We start from the raw sequence: 20424 nt of genomic DNA, 5'->3' as shown, positions 1-20424 counted from the left end.
ACCTTTTTTTCAGTTCTTTATTTCTTTTTTTAATTCTCGTAATTATTACATAAGTTAATATTCTTTTGCTTTCGGTATTTTACTTTTTTTGTTTTCAAACGCAAACACTGACCTTTTCTTCTAGGGTTGCTTTCCTTCGATTCTTTTCTTTTTACAGAATTCACGTTTCTCTGTCTTCTTTGCTCTGCCTAACAAATTTTTGCTTTCATGGCTAATTTCACTTCCTCTCCTTCGCCTTCTATTGCTGCTGCTTGTTCGTTGTTCGAGAAGCCGATCGCATTAACGACGGCTTCATCTTCGTCGTTGCCGCCGCCGTCTTCTTTTGGTGGAGCACTTGACGACGGTGTCGAAGACGGCTGCTGTATCTGTCTCGAGCCTTTCACTGTTCATGACCCCACCAGTGTACGAATCATCACACTTTCTCGTTCTCCTATTAAATAATTGATTTAACCCCTTTTTTTGTACTCTGTTAATCTTGTGATTGAGTTGGTAGATTGCAGTTTAGGTTGATTGTAGTTCTTTGAGATTTTGTGCCACTGTTTAATTAGCATTGGTTGGACTCGCTGCCTGGTTATGATTTTGCGTTTACTGCCGTGATTGTTAATTTATTGTTTGATTTTGTGACCTTTTAACTTTGAGGTAAATTGTGATGTCTGATCGCTTACTTTTACTGTTTGATTCGATTTATTATTAGCTCTATGAGGTTGAAAATCTACTGTTAATTTTCCCCTACTCCCGAGGCTTAGTATATGATTTAGCAATATGTTTGGTGCAGTTGAAGGACACATGTCTTATGGATATTGATGCACGGACTCTGTACGTGTTTCCCTCTTTGGCAGATAATTTGCTCAAAAGCACAGAATAGAGATGAATTTAACTTTGCCAGTTCTGATTATTCGGATGTCGAACTTTTGAACACATTATTTTATCTGTGCTATTTATTAGGGGGAATGGGTTTCTGTTAATTCTACTATTATGAATATCAACACTGCCAACAACATTAGAGTATTTTTACTTGTTTTCATTATGTTATTCTCTGCTATTGCATTATGATGAGTTTTACTCATTTCATGTTATAAACCTATATTATACGCCTTCTATCTGGTTGTGTCACTGCCTCTAGATTTTTGTTTGAAGGGTCAAGCTTTCTGAATCTTATTTTTTGTTTTAGGTTACCAGTTGCAGACATGAATATCATCTTCAATGCATTCTTGAATGGTAAGTATCTTTCTAACTTTAAAATTAGGGGATGTTTGTTTACTTCAGAATGATTAAGCGCTGAATGATTCAGAGGCTCTGTATGAATTAGCTCTGAATGTGACATGTTGTTTGATAATGGCTCTGAATCATTCAGAATGTACTTCTGTACTGAATCATTCAACACTGTTTTGCTTAATCAGTCAGTACTGAATCATTCAAAGGTGCGAAACAAACGCGCTGAATGCTAAACAGTTTAGCATTCAGCGTTGAATGATTCCATTAAGAGGCAAACAAACAGTCCCTTAGACTTGTTTCTTTCTAGGAAACAGAGCATCTTCCATGGTTTTTTCTCGGAATGCAATAATGTTATAGTTATATGTTCTTATTGCTGTCAATCCTAATTGAACTTGTTTTTCGACTAGGTCACAAAGAAGCAAAGAGTGTCCAATATGTTGGCAGTCATTTGTCCTAAAGGACCCTGCCAGGTGTGTAACATGTTAATTTCCCTGCCTATTCTCTGATTCTGTTCATATGTGTATTCTTTTTAGTCCGATGCTAATAGGCAGAAACCATCAGCTAATCAACGAGTTTGGTTATATATTATGCATCTTTGCAGTCAACAGCTTCTAGATGCTGTCAGAATTGAAAGGAACTACAGGTCAAGGAACACATCAGTCATGCCCACAGATTTGCATCACTTCCACGACAGCTTTGGTGTTGAGGAGGTGATTTATTTGGTTCTTTAGAAGTTTTTGTCTGTATTTACTCTCATTATTCTACTCATTCAGAATTATTTATTGATGAAATCTTCTTGTGGTCTCAGGATGCGTTTCATTCAGATGACTCGGACTTTGATGAACACATTTTGCAGCATCTAGCATTTGCTGCGAGCAGAGTTCGTTATGTTCGCAGAAGGGAAAGACAAAGATCTTCTGGACTTGGCCCTTCGCAAGTGTTTTTTTCTACCTCTCCTGAAAACATGCCAGGCACGCTGCATCTATATCCAAATTCACCTGATGAAAGCCAAACCTTGAGTCATGGGTTACCCCAGTGTGATTCACGTGCTTCGGGCATACCATTAGTTATTACTAGCCCTCGGTCACCCGTGACTCCATCTGTTAACAGGGTATCTAGTGCTGCTTCCAGTGGAGATGAAGCTATCAAATTGAGGTTCTTATTTCGTATTACTGTCCTACCTTGTTAGAAACATGCCTTTTGTAACATGTCTTATTGGAAGGTCATCCTTAAAATTTGCTTCCATCAAAGAATGTGTGAGGCTTATATTATGTATACACTAGAGATCTTCTGACATGGCTTTTAGTTGTTGCCTATCAAAATTCATTAAACTATAATAGTACTTATATGTTATAATGTTTTGAACCTATAAATGGTTTTTCTCTGAAGTGGTCTATTTTTATTGGCAATTCATATTGTTGTTTATCTAGTCATTAACGCCGTGAAATTTTCTGATTTTCTTCAGTCAACCACCAGTAGGTACTCCAAGTAGACCAAGCTCAGCTGAATCAGTCTCTTTCTCCGAGTCTATAAAATCTAAATGGTCCAATGCTTCAGCCAGGTATTTGCGTGTCCATTGAGCTTTTTAGACAGATCTACTTGTTACTAAATGCATTAATGCATTTTAACAGATATAAGGAATCAATTTCTAAAGGTACCAGAGGTCTGAAAGAGAAGCTTCTTGCCCGTAATAACTCTGTTAAGGAGGTCAGCAAGGGAGTGCAGCGTGAGATGAGTGCCGGGGTTGCAAAAATGATTGAGCGACTAGATATTTCTTCGAAAAGACCTGGAGCCTCCAAGCCTGCTTCTGGTGGCACAGGCTGCACCTTAAACTTTTTATTTAAGGGAAAGGACGTGGAAGAAAATGTTATTGCTCAGAGTCTTGCTAATAACCACGTAGAATTTGCTCGTGGTTTAAAATCCGAAGCACCATCTCATCTCTCTAGTATCACGCCTGACAAACTAGAAGCTTCTCTCCACCAGGTATCCCGAACCTTTTTCTAAATGTAAATTATATCAATTCATTGCTGCTGATGGTTAATCACCTGATCTAGCATCCATTATTGTAACAACATTCCTTTAGAAACATGGGCGTCTTCTTTCACTTCTCTGTTCAGTAATTTTTTTTATATATGTAAATTGAATATTCCTTGGACATGGATATTAGGTCATGTGAAGTGCTTAACCTTGATGACTTTGTTTGTGTTTCAGAGTGATCAATGATGCATTTGGCACAAGGCATTGGCTGATTGGTGGTGGCAATAACTTTTTTCGTCATGATGGATATTATCTAATGCAAGTGGCGTAAAGTGAGGACACTGATTTAGCGGGTTGTCTCGCGTCCTGCATTGCTTATTTCTTTATACATGTGCCAAGAGTCTCAACTTTAGTTGTCAAAATCACTCCTAGGAAAAGTGTTTATTTTTCTCTCCTATTCGGTATGCTGTTTGTATATTTGATCACTCACAACACAAGTTTGACATTCAGCTTTCATTTGGGCCTTTTGATCTAAATGTGAAAAATGATTCAGTTTTAACGATTCACTATAATCAGTTATGCCACCTGTTGAACTGGTTGGATCATCGGTTTCGGTCTCAGATTCAACTGCTCTGTTCGACTTAAATCCGAAAAAGCTCTAATTTGACCCTCAAGTAAAGTCATAATACCATCACCTCTGGTAGCGTGACCAAGATCCCGACTTCCTAATGCTAAGCTTTCCCTGGCCTTTGGCCCCAGCTGTGTGGGGCAGAAACTCGTCCCATGCACGGTTTGGTGGCTGAGCCCCATTCCGGCAGTAAATAGGTGTGGTTTAGGCCAAATGACACAAAGAAGATACAGTTAATGATTACCTCCTTGTTCCAAACTCCAAACAAGGAGTGTTGCATAAGAGGTCTTGATCGTTTACATGCACCCACTTTTCATTTCCATTTGAGGGAATTTGATGTTCTACAAAACCCCCCAACGAACGATCAGCTCATGTTTGGGCATAATGAAGCACTTGGGTTCACATCCGAGTTCACGAAAATTTTTATTTACAAAAATGGTATCAGAAGACTTAAAAGAGACATGTATGATGATGATGATAAAATAGAATAGAGGTTCATAAGACGACCACCTTAATCTTTAAGTTAAAACAAATGTACCGTTGAAAACAGTTTGGAACTTAAAAGTTCAAAATGTAACAATACTTGGATCTAAGAAAATACTGCAATTATGATTGAAAATTTGTTCAAGAATCAGTATGATCTATATTAGTGATGATCATGCACCACCATCCATGTCCATATCTGTAACCCCATCAACTCCCTTAAAAACAACCTGTAATTTTCTTAAACCAGATGACTTTTTGTTGTCCTTGTCGATTATACCGGTTGCATGGAGCACATCTTTGGTGATATTATCCATGAGATCATATAGGGGTAACTCTAAATTCGATCGGGTCATCTATTCCAGAATTGGAGGAGCCTGCATGTATAGATTCTTTCCGTGATATGTGATTGAGGCCTTTGTCATCAGCAGCTTAGGATGCTCCTCCAACATTTCGACGAACTGCTTGAAAACAAACGGGAAAAAAAGCATAAATGAGATTTGCATATTAAAATTTACAAAAACAAACAGCTTCATAAATTTTGCAAAAAGTTCACCTTTTTCGGGGTAACTGTAGTATCCAGTTCGATGAGAAAACCCGGACCACAGACAAGACAGTCCTTGTCCTTCACAAATTCAGTCACTTTTGTATGAAGACCTTCAACACCATTATACCTACAGAAGCAGTTTGACAGTGGATTCCGAGGTTTAGCTAGATGAGCAACATGGAAAGATAATAATAAGCAAACCTATATCATTGTCTTAAAGCCAGAGATAAATTAAAACAATAATTGTTCATCCAACTGCAAATATCAATTTAGCTTATGGACTTCATCAATTTATCGCAATTGGAAAATCGACATTTTTGCATTTCTTCAGGGAGACTGGCAGCCAAGATTCAGAGATAATTGTTACTATCATTGTGTTATGTACACACTATACAAGGAAAATAACTAACGAAAGCAACATATCTGAACGAGATTATATGTCAAAATCATTCAAATATTGCCACCAAATCATCACAAGTTGCAATGATATAGAACTGTACATACGTAAGATAGTTTGATAGAGTTTTACTGCATCCAGATGCAATTTTCAAGCTTTCCAACATACATGCAGCAGAAATAATTGCTTTGGTGGAAGCAATGGCCGGTATGATGTTTTTTACAACACCCTGCAAGTAACAAAGAAACTTGTATAACACTTGCAACAAAGAAGGAAGACAAAAACTCCATTGTCAAAAAGAAGACGACGCTCTGAATGCAACAATTTATACTTGTAACAAACTAAAACTATTACTTTAAATCTGGCATAAGAATGTCATTTGCTGATACATAAGTTGAGAAGTATCAAAATCTCAAAAAGTAGCTAAGAAGAAATTGTTAAGAAGCCACATTGACACGTTGGACAACTTAAATATAAGTTATTTTCTTCAGGAATCAGTAAGAACACCAGTAGTAGTAGCTGCACGTCAATCAAGCATACATAAATCACAAATCCCAGAATACCTGAGTAAGAGAATAAGTAACTCCAGGAATGCCGAAAAGCTCAGCTCTCTTGACAGCCTGTGACATATGGGTGTATTAGCGAAAGAATGAAAAATGTAAAATCAATTTGAAGGAAAAAAATGCTAGAAAGATCCATATAATTAACCTCATCATAAACCCACTTCATATGATCCGGATTATCCGGATCGAAAGCCTTCCCACTGTGAACCTATAATGTTGGGAGAACAGAATAGCCATGAAATATCAGAATCAACAAATACGGCACCTATTTAAGAAAGCAGAAACAAGAAAAATTACTACCTCATCCCATTTAATTAAGTGAGCATATTCAATACAATGGCTGCATTTCTGGGGGTTTCTGCTAGGGTACATAGAGGAAACTTCACTTGAGGTGGAAATAGCCAGATTGTGCATTCAAAGCATGGTGTGACCCCGGGCACAATCACCCTAGCATGGCCCTTGAAACCTTCAGTCCCACCATCTACCATAGGCTTCATAGTTTCTTCTCGTGGATTGTCATCAGAATCATACTCTTAAATAAAATAGGCACATTAGAGTATTAGCCACTTTCAACACAGAAAATCATTGTGACAAATAAATGTCTGGCACGTCGAAGAAAAGAAATGTAGATGGAAAAGATAAGATATATTTTCAGAATTCATGATTAAAAAAAAAGAATACACACAGGGATTAAAAATGTCTCAGACTCGAAACGTGTTGAGACATGCCATAGTCCCAACTCCTGAGTTCTCATGCTTCTAACATCTCATCATATAAGCAATGAGCATATGCCATATGACTTAAGTATGATATATTATCCCTATTTACTATATTTGGGCCATGAAGATGAACCTAGAGGATAGAATATTAGAAAAACCATGCAAGCAAAAAAGGGAAAAGAAAAGAAAAGAAAAGAATCAAATGGCATGGTTACCGGCCACCAGGTTCTATCATTTTTGCACTTCAAAGTATCACATTCACTCCTTTTAGTGATCAATTCACTCATCCTTCAATGCTAAGTATTACGGGATTAAAACTGTCTTGAGCTATTAAAAAATGTTGAGAAACATGCCATAGTTCTAAGCTCTCACTCTTTTCACATCTCATCATATAAACATAAGTATATGCTAGAAGGCTACTTATAACCTATTAACCTTACGTGCCATCAATGTGCCATGATGATGAACTTATAGAAATGAGTATTAGAGCATTTTTTTTCTATCCCTTGCTTTAAGATGCATTCTGAAAAATCCAAAATTCTAAATGCCATTGGCCAAACATAGTAGCTATAAAAAGCAAAAATCAAGAGATTAAAGTCAGCTTGAAATAGGTTAAAAGAACACACCAAGGAAACTACAAGCTACAGCATTAATATAGCTTTGAGCCTCAATGGAATCAAGACCAAGGGAAATGATATTGAAGTCGTTATAAAATCCAATATCTTTATCCTCAATTTGGCAAAAATGGGGCACAATATTCACACCACTAATTCTTTCCATGACACGCTTTGCTGCGACCTCAGCCTTTGCCTTACCAACATCTTCCAGCCTACAAGTATTGTTAACACCCGGGATTACACAAACTTCAAGTTTAACACTCCCAAATACAAATTAAATAGCACAGAAAATGTACAGATATAAACAGCAGAAAGAGGTAGTAAATCAAATAAAATGATGGCAAAAAACTAGCTCGGATGATAATATATATACAAAACCAAATAAATATCTAATCTTTTTTCAAAACAGCCATGCATCTTTATGTGCTCGGTTATTATTTTTACAAATGAGAAAACCTCACCAGAATGTTGCTATGAGATACGAAAAATCATCTCCTTCCCTAAGATCGAACCCTAAAATTCGAAGCTTTTAAATATATTTAAGTGCTAGCTATTTTCAGGTTTTAGTTAGATAATCAATTTAATGTAAACATAGCAGCAAATTCAATCGAGAAATAAAAACCAAAAAGAAAATTAAAGAGAATCACAATGAGAAAAACAACAAAAACCTGAAGAGGAATTGACGGTTGAGATTGGTAACTTCAATTCGATCCATGTCGATGACCTCAAGGTTTTTAAAACCCGAGAGAGCCAAATCCTTAAGCAGCTCACAACCCAATCCTCCTGCTCCCACCACCAAAACCCACGCATATTTGTTAAAATAATGCCTCGTATCTTTTATTGCTTAGCTGACCTGCAATATATAATACAATGTACAAGCTACAATACAATGTACAAGCTATAATACAAGAGTTGAAAAGTAACTGTTTCTAATTAATTCTCTAACAGTCTACTAACCACTTACTAACAAATTAACTGATCATTTGTTATCTTAACACTCCTCTCAAGTTGGTAGGTAAAAAACATTTAAAACCCCAACTTGGCTGTCAAATACTCATGTTGTTGTGTTCCGAGTGCTTTTGTCAAGATGTCTGCAGGCTGCTCCCTTGAGAAAATATGTTCAGCAGTGATGAACACTTCTTGAATTTTTTCTCTAACAAAGTGGCAATCAATCTCAATGTGCTTTGTTCTCTCATGGAAAACCGGATTAGAAGCAATCTGCAGTGCAGCCTTACTGTCACAAAACAACTTGGCTGGTTGGTCCTGTTTCACTCCTAGCTCGCTTAGCAGTCCACTTAGCCAAACTAATTCTGCTGTAGTCATAGCCATACTTCTATACTCAGCTTCAACTGAAGAACGAGCTATTGTGTTCTGCTTTTTTGACTTCCACGAAATCAAGGAATTCCCAAGTTTTACACAACATCCTGTTACAGACTTCCTTGATATTGGGCAAGTTGCCCAATCAGAATCACAAAAGGCAATCAGATAACACGCACTTGAGGAGTCCAACAGTATTCCCTGTCCTGGATTCTTCTTAATATATCGTACAACTCTCAAGGCTGCCTCCATATGCTCATTTCTAGGCTGATGCATGAACTGACTCAGATGTTGTACTGAATAAGCTATGTCAGGCCTGGTGTGAGTCAAGTATATAAGCCTCCCAATGAGTCTCTGAAACTGTGTCTTGTCTAACATACTTTCTTCATCTTGCTTCAAGCATGTTGTGTCCGAAAAAAACAGAAAGGTTATTATTTTGTTCCAATGGCGTTAAAGCAGGCTTTGCTCCCCCTGTCCCACTATCTTCTAATAATTCTAGTGCATATTTACGCTGGTTTAATATGATTTCCTTCTCTGACCTCAATACTTCAAGTCCAAGAAAGTATCTCAATTCACCCAAGTCTTTCATTTTGAACTTAGAACTCAATATACACTTGAGCTCTTCTATCATATCAGTACTGCTTCCAGTAACCAGCAAATCATCTACATAAACCAGCACAACAACCAACCTGTCTGCTACTCGTCTTGTGAACGACGAGTAATCATGTTTGCTTTGTTGAAATCCTGCTGATATAAGGGCTTCAGACAGCTTCTTGTTCCATTGTCTAGAAGCCTGTTTGAGTCCATATAGAGACTTTTGCAGCCGACAAACCATACGCTCCCCCTGGCTGGCCTTCTGGCAACTGCATGTAGACTTCTTCAACCAAATCGCCTTGCAAAAAAGCATTGTGAACATCCATTTGCCACAACGGCCAGTCAAAGATGGAAGCGAGGGCCAAAATCAGCCGCACAGTGGTGAGTTTAGCAACAGGAGAAAATGTTTCCACATAGTCAACCCCTTCCTTTTGATTGTACCCTTTGGCCACCAACCGAGCCTTGAATCTTTCCACCTCACCCGAAGCATGATACTTAATTTTATAAACCCACTTGCAGCCAATGGTAACTTTTCCAGAAGGCAAAGGTACCACAGTCCAAGTATTATTTAATTCCAGTGCTTGAATCTCTTCTCTCATGGCCTGCTGCCATTGCGGGTTTTGACAAGCTTCATGATAAGTGGTGGGTTCATGAAAACGAGAAACAGAGGCTAAAAAATATTGAGTAGGTAAGGGTAAATGAGAGTAAGAAATGGACTTAGAAATGGGATAAGTAGTAGAGGATGAAGTAGATTGGCAAGAGCAGACATAATCGTTTAACTAATTTGGAGGCTTGGAGACACGAGAGGAACGTCTAGACATAACACAATCTTGTGCTAAAGGAGATGTACTAGCTTGAGGATGACTTGTTGAAAAATTAGATGGACTACCAGATGCACCTGTTGAGAAATTAGAAGGAGAAATGGAGGAAATAGGAGACATAGTATGAAATTCTTGGGAAGAACTAGAAGAATTATCAACAAGAGACATATTAGTTGGTATTGAAGAATCAAGGACTAGAAAATCAGAATCAGGAATATGAGAATGTGAAGGAAAAAAAGGAGAAGATTCTGAGATAGGAAAATGGAAGGGAAAGATGACTTCGTGAAACACAACGTCTCTACTCACAAGAAACTGTTTTGATTGAAGACTAAACAAAAGGTACCCCTTTTGAGTTGAAGAATAACCCATGAAAACACAGGGCATGGCCTTAGAAGAAAACTTGTCAGAGTAATTTAGCTTGGTAGCATAACAGAGACATCCAAACACCCTTAAATAAGAAAGGTCAGGGACTTTATGATGAAGGGTTTCAAAAGGAGTTTTAAAATGCAAAACAGAGGAAGGAAACCGATTTATTATATAGCAAGCCGTAGTAACACATTCTCCCCAAAACTTAATAGGAACTTTTGAATGAAAACGAAGTGCCCTTGCAACTTCGAGAATATGTCTATGTTTGCGTTCAACAACCCCGTTTTGTTGGGGGGTCTGAACGTATGAGCTTTGGTGAAGAATTCCAAGTGAACTAAAAAATTTAGAACACTGAGAATTAAAAAATTCAATGCCATTGTCACTACGAATTATTTGAATAACGACTGAAAATTGAGTTTTGACAAAGGTGATGAATTTTTTAAGAGAGATAATAGTTCACTCTTCAATCTCAATAAGTGCACCCAAGTCATACGAGTAAAGTCATCAACTATAGTTAAAAAGTACCTATGACCACTATGTGTAGCAATTCGATAAGGTCCCCATAAATCTATATGAATTAGACTAAAAGGAGCTAGTGAAGAAGTGAAGCTAACAGGGAATGTGAGTCTAGTTTGTTTGGCTAAAAGACATATGGGACAAGAGTGTAGTAATTTGGAATCCAAGTTAACAGAATGTAACAAAGGCAATTTATTCATGGTTGAAAAAGCAGCATGTCCCAAACGAGAGTGCCAAAGACTTGTATTATTACCAGAAACAACAGTCATACATTCAGACACAAGACTACAGTCAACCAATTTTGAATCATAAGACAAACTAGAGGAAACATTAGAAGACTGCGCATTTTAGGAAGTATGTGTAGATGACAAAACAGTAGTTAAAGCTGATGACTGAAAAAAATAAAGCCCCCTAAACTCTTTACCAATCCCCTTCATCCTTCCACTTGAGAGGTCCTGCAGAAGACAAAAGTCAGGATAGAAAACAACAGAACAATGCAGGTCACGAGTGAGCTTTGAAATGGAGAGTAGATTGTGAGTAAAATTTGGGACATATAACACATTAGACAATTTTATGGCAGAATTTAGGAAGCAAGAACCAACATATTTAATTGGGACAGTTTTACCAGTAGGCAATTGAATTGACCGGGAGGAACACAAGATAGGAGATTGCAAGCATTGTAAATCAGATAATATGTGATATGTAGAACCTGTATCTAAGACCCATGTCAGTGACTTACTAGAGGTAGGTAAACAATTATCGACAATACCTGCAAGATTCACAGCGGAATCAACCGAAGCAGTAGATGAAAGAAGATTAATGATCTGGTTGTACTGCTCCTGAGTAAAGGTCGGTGCCAAGGGGACCGATGAATACGACTTGGCAGAGGCACCAGCAGGAGCGGATGCAGCAACAGGGTCAGAGACAACAACTGCAGCTTGTGCGTTCTTGCGTTTAGAGAACTTGAAATCGGGAGGAAACCCTATAAGACGATAACAATTATCTCGTTTGTGACCTTTAATCTTGCAATAGTCACAAACGCCTTGAAACCGGCGACGATCAAGAGTCCCAGAGCTTTTGGAGTAGAACACCGACGAATCCAGATTTGAAGGCGCAGCAGAGAGCTGAACTCGTTGAGACTCCTCTTGAGCAACCATGGAGTACGCCTGGTTCACCGAAGGAAGGGGCTGCATCAGCAGAATTTGACTTCGAACCGACGAGTAGGTCTCATTTAAGTCCATCAGAAACTGAAGGTGTTGCTGCTGAGCAAGGTGCCTAGAGTATTGCTACGAGCTTGCACATTCACATGATGGAATCGGCACAAGCGTAGCATATTCATCCCACAGTATCTTCAATCTAGTGAAGTAAGTCGAAACACTCAATTCACCTTGAGAAATTGTGGCTATTTCGTGGTGGAGGAAGAAAATCCTGGAACCGTGCACTTTGTCAAATCGTTCCTTCAGGTCACTCCAAACAGACGCCGCATTTGAGGCGAAAACTATGCCAGCCGAGAGCTCCCTACTCACGGCGTTGAGAATCCAGGATAATACAATGGCATTACACCTCTCCCACTGAGGATGTAAATCAAGATCATAGTTCTCCTTCTGGCAAGCACCATCAACGAAGCCGAGCTTATTTTTCGCCAACAGCGCGATGCGCATCGATCTGCTCTAGACATTGTAGTTCTCTAATCCCACGAGCTGATGAGAGATTAGCAGAGTACCTGGAGTGTCTGATGGATGCAAGAAGAGAGGATGATTGAAATCAACAATAGTTGATTCGTTCAGTGGAGGCATAGCAATGGAGAAGGAGAAACGAAATCCCTAGGAGACTGATTTTGGGGAAAGACGAGGGAGAAGAGAACAACAGTGGAAGGAAGCTGAACCACACTTACTTGGTTTAGAAATGGGCCAAGTAGAGTAACCCAACTGTAAGAAGCCTGGTAACTGATACCATGTTAAAATAATGCCTCGTATCTTTTATTGCTTAGCTGACCTGCAATATATAATACAATGTACAAGCTATAATACAAGAGCTGAAAAGTAACTGCTTCTAACTAATTCTCTAACAGTCTACTAACCACCTACTAACAAATTAACTGATCATTTGTTATCTTAACAATTTCTTGTAAATCATCTCGTAACTGCAAATACCAAAAACAAAAAACCAAACCCTCAAAAATGAAAACTCTAAAGCTGAAAAAAAACCCAATATTTACAGAGTGCAAATAAACTGTTCGTAAAAATGACAAAGAGAGAGATAAAGAAGTATACTTGGATGCCAGGGTCGAAAGTCGGGCCAACGAGGTTTCCCGGTCGGAGGAGGGGTCTCTTGATTTACTGGGTGGAGCTGTATCCACCATACTATAGGTTCTCTGATTTCTGTTTCTGGGAGAAGAAAAGGGATATTTTCTTGGTTAAGTTAGCTTGGTTTCTTCTCGACTATGATCATCAGATGGTGTTTGGCGTTTGGATTTCACGCGTCTTCACTGTTCAGTGACCCCTACAAAACTTTCTTTTATATATAGATAACTTAATATTATCTCACCAATCAATAGATTTTGTTATTAAATGAATTGTTGATATTTTTTTAGTTTTTCAATTCGAATACTAAATAAATAAAAATATATAAATATTTAATATCAAATAATTAAATGATTTTAAATATATATTATTATATATTTACCCTTAATAAAAATATATATTATAAGTTATATGCATTCCACATTTTATTGAATTGTTTTTCAAAATGTTTTTTGGTTTTAAATATTTAATTTTATTAATAAAATTAAGGTTAAATTACACGTTTAGTACATAATTATCATTTTTTTATTTTAATTAATTAATTAATTTTTATTTTAAAATCATATCTAATATTACACCGTTGTATCGAAAACAACACAAGTGCTAAATCTAGCTAAAAATTTAAGTTCAAGTCCAAGTACCTTTTTATAAGTTGGTTTTCTTACCCTTTCTTTTCTTAATTAAACTCGCAAATTTAGATACATTATATGTATGGATTAAAAATTTTAAAAATCCAAATCGGCTAAATTTCTCAAATAATGTAGTAGAAAAAATTTACTGTAGCATTCATCCTATTTCAAAAAATAATCTGTCGACTGTATTATTCGAACAAATAATTTTTTTTACTGCATTATTTGAGAAATTCAGCCAAAATCGAAATATATAACTAACATTTCATATCAACTAATAAATAAATCTGTAACAATGCAAAATTTAACATGTATGTTTTGAGAAACTCAATATTTCTTCATAATACCATTGGTTCAACCATGCTTCTCATGACTTCTTTTCCATCCCACACAGGAAGAAAATCAACTGTCTTCTTCACTAGCTCCTTCCAAAAGCCAAGGAGTGGCTAAGCATGTTGCTGTCGGGCGAGGAACCGGAACCACAGGCTTGGCCGTGGAGATGCAGAAATTTATACACGAGGGCTCCTAGGACAGCTCCAATTATCGGGGCAGTAAGATATATCCAGATGTTTTCGAAGTTTCTCGTGACGATCGCCGGTCCTATGGACCTCGAGGGGTTCAGCGATCCTCCCGAAACGGGCCTGCAAGGAATATCGAAACCGGAAAGCGTTGATCATTCTCAGCAGTTGGCCTAGTTGAAAGAAACCAAGAGCTTAATGCGTGTACATGTACCCTGAGATCAGGACTGCAAGCCCAATGGCTATTCCAATAACCAAGCCAGATACTTGACCAACCTGCAAAACTCCAGGGTCATGGATTGGATTTTTATTTTCATTTTGGTCGAAATATGATGTCGATCTTTGTACTTTAATAAATTCAATTGGAAAAATAATAGTTCTTTCGTTGACATCATTAATATTTTTCGTCAAAATTTACTATTGGTACACTCATTCAAACATCAACTTCAAAAGAAAATCATTTTTGAGCTTGGCAAAATAGTTTTGGGGTTTAATTAAGTTTTTTTTTTTAAATTTTGGGAGGGCTAATGACAATTTCTAAAAATTCTGAGGATGGCTAATTAAAATTTACAAAGTTTTGAAGGACTAGATATAAAATTCCCAAGTTCTTTTGCGGTTAGAGGCTAGAGCCTTCATGCACGACGGTCCACATCAAAATTACAATGTATTTAACTAGAATTTTTAAATTAGAAAAGTAAGAATATTCCTTTTCAAAAAAAAAGTAAGAATATTCATTTAAACATTTTTATCTAATAATTAGGAAGGGTAAAATTATTCGAATTTAACAGATTTCGATTCAGTCTTATAGATTTATTTTAAATTTAGATTCGAGATGAGTTTGGATAAATTTTATAAAAGATAAAATTAGGGTTTAGTTGAGGTCAAATATAACGTAAAAAATCTAGAATCCAGAGGCGGGGCTATGACAAGATCAACTTGAGCGACGGAACAGGGCCTTCGAATAGCAATGGCCGCAAAAAAATTAGATTTATTACAATAAAAATCTCACTTTGTTTTTGGGTCTAAATTTACTTTACGAGAAATGAGCTCATCTTCATGATCTCCCTATCCCACACCGTTAGGATTTGAGTTAGTAATATCACCAATCTCCCTATATATACTACATTCAAGCTTTGCAAATTTTACTAAGGGCCTCTTTTTAAGAATTTGCACAGGGCCTCCAACGTCCTAGCCCCGGATCTGCTCGAATCGATTTAATTGTGGATTTTACTATAATTATCATATATATTTAGAGATATTTTTGTAATATCTCTTTCTATATATATTTTCAATTATCCTCCTATCTTGTTGAATAAAAATAAACAAAAATATTCATATCATCTCGAGACATAATTTTACCCCAAAAATTAAGATGCATTCAGGATGAATGAAACATAAAAAATGTTAGGATCAGATAGAGTCTGATAGAAACTTATAATTTTTGGGTTAGAGTCGGGACGGTCCGAAAATCGTCTTGCTCCGCCCCCATGCCCTTTCCTAAAAAGAACTATATATCAAAATTTATTAAAACATAAGGACTAATGACGTGTTTTACCCATCGTTTAATTTATTTATATATATAAGATGTTTAATTTTTCTAAAAAAATATCTGATTAATATTGGAGTAAATATGGGCAGTTCCCTTACAGATTCTGATTGTTGAGTGACTGCCGCAACAACGAAAACGACGATGAACGTGGAAATTAGCTCAACCATGAAAGCCGATCGACACCCTTGGCTCGGTTGCGTCAACATAAGCTCTGATTCTATGCCATAGATGAACTCTCCCATCAATGTTGCCAATAACGACCCCAGAATCTGTGCCAATATGTAAAGCGGTACCTGTTCAACCAAAAACACCAAACAAATTTCATGCATCTTCTCACCTGCAAATTACGTATAATAGGCCAAGGTATTGTTAAATGCACCCTGGACCAAGGGAAATAGCCAAATGCTGCAATGGCTATGGTGAGAGCCGGGTTCACATGAGCACCGGATATCGATCCTATCGAGAAGATCAGAACGACGATGGTTAGCCCGGCCGTAATGGCATACTCCAGCAAAGCTTCCCCTCCTTCTGGCTGCTTAGTGCTCGCAATGATCCCACTTATGCAAAACATTAAAATGAATGTCCCCAACATCTCAGCCAAGATCTGTAATGTACATGTACATGTGTGAGTAAGTAACGTCATTGTGTAAATAAACCGGACGCGGAATCAGTTTTCTTACCGCACGAGCAGGGTCGAGATCTTTGCCCCGAGGGAAGCAACGGAAAGTGGCATTCTCGATCGAAATATCCGCATTGGGTGACGTAGGGCTAGAACCGGTCTCATGACCGATTGATTCATTGTCGGGAATGGAGGTGGGGAGATCATTGTCTTTGAAGAAATGTTTCATTGTGATGAGGGAAGCTTTCAAGACAAATCAGTGTCATGTTGTTGTTGTATATATAGAAATAAAAAAGGGTGAAACAAGCCTAAAGGCAAGGTGTAAAGAAGATGTATAGTAGAAAAAGGTAAATTAAAAATAGATTCTTGGGCACAGGTAATAGGGTCATTGATATAGCAAGGGTGAGTTTTCAATGTGGTTGAGTTGTTTGTTGTTCACGCAGTTTCAGCTGCTCAAGTGGGATGGTGGAAGTTTGACAATGAATTGTGGCATTTGTGAGGTTAAAACACATTTCTTGTGCTACTTGGGATTGGCTGAACTAATGAGACCAATTTATTTGTAATTCTTAATTGTTTGAGTTCATAACACTAACAACACATACACCTTGTAGACGTAACTATTCAAATTCAAATCCTTTAAAAAATACATTTCTTTTTACCAATGAAGTTACGTAATAAGTTCGTATCAAACTTAATTCAAATACCAAACAAAAAGTGAATTCACCATGACAGGATCTGTTGGGTTTTTTTTGTCTCATTGTATAAAGACTTATTGTATAAAAAATGTGTCGTCAGTCGATCAACAATAACATTCTCTTTTTGAAAAATATATTAAATTGACTCATTTTATGAGTTTTGCAATAACATCTTCAGAGAGCATAAAACTTGAGATGATTTTATGTCAAATATATGTTTTGCAATAACATTCTCTTGATCGTTTTTTTATTTTCTCTCGATTAAACAAATGTATATAGCTTTCCGTTGAAATCAAAAGGAATGAACCATAAAAAACCAACACAATTCTATTTCTCCCATCAACAAATTCAATTTTTGAAAAGTATTGTACTCCGTTTATTAAAAGAATGGAATGAATAAGAATGAAAACAATTTGTTTGAAACTATAACTGTAACAAAGACATTGATAAATAAACGATGAAAATAAAGAAACGTATTAAGAGGTTGATGTTGTAATACCCCAAAATTTCATCTAGTGACCAAAATGAAAATTTTGAAAGTCTAGTGGCCAAAGTGTAAAATTGGAAAAGGTTTAGGGACCAAAGTGTAATTTTTAAAAGTTATGTAATATGGTCCCGTAAATGAATAGTTTACCCCCAAAAATGACGTTTCCATGGGAATCAGATTTTTCGTACGAATTTTGAATTAAAAGCTATAAAGCGATGAAGTTCGAATTTTTTTTGGATAATCAGATAGAATTGGATTTATGAGATATTTTGAAGGATGGTAAGGCAATGTCAAGAATTTCATTTCCATATCTTAATTTGGAAGGATTTAATGTGGATCATTGGATTTAAGATAATTTTCCATGATAAATATGAACCGTTGGATTTAAGTGACTAGATTGTAATTTTGAAAAAATTTCAAGGGTAAAATTTGAAAAAATGAGAAATTGTTTGTTCATATATGATGTAAGGGATGATGAAAGCATGATAATTTAGTAATTATCATGAAATTCAAGTATAAACTGGTAAATATATTTAATTTTAAGGGTAAATTGGTACTTTTACATTAAATAAAATTTAAATTCATTTATTTAAAAAAGAAAGATGAAGAATTTTCAAGAGAATTTCAACTTTCTCTTCAAGTGCCGTGAACTCCTAATACAAGGTAAGATTTTTTTTTTTTTTTGATTTTCAAGCCAATTTAGTAGGAATTTGAATGAAAACATGAAATAGAAAATTGTTCTACTTGAAATTCTCTATCATTTGGTATAATTATTTCATGGAAATCATGCTTGGATGATGAATTTTATAAATTGGATGGATGAAGAGGAGGTTAGGTTTTGATGAATTAAGGATGGATTATGATGTAGTTGATGTTGGAGAATCATTTCCATGCTTGTATGATGATTAAAACCACCTAGAAATCCATAAATAAGTTTCGGCCAAGGCAGGGTTTATGGAGAATTGATTGAATTATGATTGAATTTGGTGGTTGAATGATTAGAATTGCATGAATTTAATCATAGGAACTTGAAATCATGCTTGAAATTGGAAAAAAAAAGTACACCCTAATTTCTTCATTAGGTTCGGCCACTGGGAGGTTATTAAGAGATTGGGAGCTTTAGTATTCAATGTTGAAATTTAATATTTGAGTGCTGAATTTTAAGTTAGAATGTTGATTTAAGATCAAATTGCAGATTTGGTAAAGTGTGGTGGTTGAATTCGAATGGATTAGGAAATAATGGATTGAATTGTAATTATGTAAATGTGAAGGTGTTGAATTGAATATATTTTACAATGCTGAAATGTTTGGAGTTTGACTTGAATAAGTAAAAATGATAAAGGACCAAGATGCAAGTTGTAAGAATTGTTGAAGAAATTAAAGATGCAAAATAATGAAAAATGTTTAGATTTTTTAATCTCGCAATAAGTTTGAAAAATTACCAGAAAATTCTATAAAAATGATTAGGAGATGATTTTTTATACTGTTGTGTTCTATGTAAATCTAGTTTTGTTTAAAACAAACAATGATTGATTTCGAATTGTATAATGAAATATATGATTTTTTAATCAATGATAGGTCAGAAAACGAGGCAACAAATTCTGATCAAAACAGATTCTGGAAATTAGATTAGAAATTTACTATAAATTGTACAAATCGAATTAGAAGGAGTGCTTTATATGGTTAGATTTGTATTCGAATCTAGTTTCAAACGAAAGATATGGAATTAAATTTCAGTTTGTATAGTAATACAAAATAATGATTCTTTAAATGTAGTGCAAGTTGTCAGAATATGAAAATTTTAGAAATGAAGTGGAAATGGATAAGAAGTTGAAAAGTAATGATTAAATGTAGGATTAGAATGCTTGATTATGTTTTTAGATTCTTGTAATTGAAGTTAAATTGCGAAGGACCATTTGAAATAAATTGGAAATGTTTAGAAGATTTGTAAAAGAATTCATTTTAACGGTTAGCATTAACGTTTTAAAATGAATTTAGTATCAAATAAGTATCGATAGAATTTTTATGAACTTCATTATTAGATTGTGCCTACGTTAGTAAGATACTAATATATGCTTTAGAATGTATGTGATGTATAAATGATGAACATGAAGATCGAGATCAAAAAAAAAATTAAAACTAAAGAAAAGGTTCAAAAGTGAAGCTAGAATAGCTAAGTAATGTTACTAGTGAGGCATTGAGTGCATTTTACTTATTCTATATAAGTATGACATGAGAAAGACTTGCGATGAGTCAACCTCGAATGACTTGAGGAGAAATTGATTCAATTTGTTTTATTATAATTGGGAAACACTCACATGCGGCTCCTTAGTATACGACTAAAATAAGGCGTAACCAGTTTTGTTATTATTTTAAATAACAAAACCGGTAAAAAATGTCCTATATAGGTAGCATTTTATCAAAGACATTATTTTGTGACCGAATTTTTTCTACCGTGTTTACCTATATAGGTAATTAGAACCGGTAAAAATAATATTATTTTCGATCATTTTTTACTGGTTTTATTATTTAAAATAATAACAAAACCGATAACACCTTATTTTAACCGTATACTAAGGAACCGCACCGCAGAACTGCTCATTATCATTCATGTTATTATGGGTATTACAGATGCATAGGGCATAGGTGCATTGGAATTGGCATATGATTTGTTGACAAATCTACGTGAAAGGAGGCGAGTAGGCCCCCAAAAGGATCGTCCATTTGACAGCTTACCGGAATTATGAACAATGAAGCGATATAAATAAAATAAAATAAGTGCAGGGTGGGAAGCAATTAGCAGTTGGTTTTGGACTAACGCAACGAGCCGCATGCAACTTTATTGCGTCTTAATTTTATATGTA

The 20424-nt window shown here is 35.9% G+C and overlaps 2 protein-coding genes and 1 pseudogene across 2 annotated transcripts; 1 reads left to right on the top strand and 2 right to left on the bottom strand.

The window, feature by feature from the left end:
- Positions 1 to 130: 130 nt before the first annotated feature.
- LOC120198692 (E3 ubiquitin-protein ligase RHF1A-like) lies at positions 131 to 3737 on the top strand. Its single transcript, XM_039199970.1, has 8 exons — positions 131 to 402; positions 1172 to 1218; positions 1623 to 1685; positions 1817 to 1925; positions 2024 to 2370; positions 2681 to 2776; positions 2847 to 3198; positions 3427 to 3737. The coding sequence occupies exons 1-8, from the start codon at positions 208 to 210 to the stop codon at positions 3436 to 3438; spliced, it is 1221 nt and encodes a 406-aa protein (XP_039055901.1). The 5' UTR covers positions 131 to 207; the 3' UTR covers positions 3439 to 3737.
- A 638-nt stretch (positions 3738 to 4375) lies between these two features.
- On the bottom strand, positions 4376 to 13137 carry LOC120198691 (annotated as a pseudogene).
- Positions 13138 to 14108: 971 nt separating this feature from the next.
- On the bottom strand, positions 14109 to 16634 carry LOC120197667 (probable aquaporin NIP7-1; the record flags this gene model as incomplete). Its single annotated transcript, XM_039199109.1, has 5 exons — positions 14109 to 14333; positions 14425 to 14486; positions 15858 to 16052; positions 16139 to 16363; positions 16440 to 16634. Coding segments are annotated over 5 exons (900 nt in total), but the record flags the coding sequence as incomplete, so codon positions are not given.
- Positions 16635 to 20424: the final 3790 nt, after the last annotated feature.

The sequence above is a fragment of the Hibiscus syriacus genome, unplaced genomic scaffold (genome assembly GCF_006381635.1).
Source record: "Hibiscus syriacus cultivar Baekdansim isolate YM2019G1 unplaced genomic scaffold, ASM638163v2 tig00004779_pilon, whole genome shotgun sequence".
Lineage (NCBI taxonomy): Eukaryota > Viridiplantae > Streptophyta > Magnoliopsida > Malvales > Malvaceae > Hibiscus > Hibiscus syriacus.
This window is presented reverse-complemented; position numbering and strand designations above follow the sequence as displayed.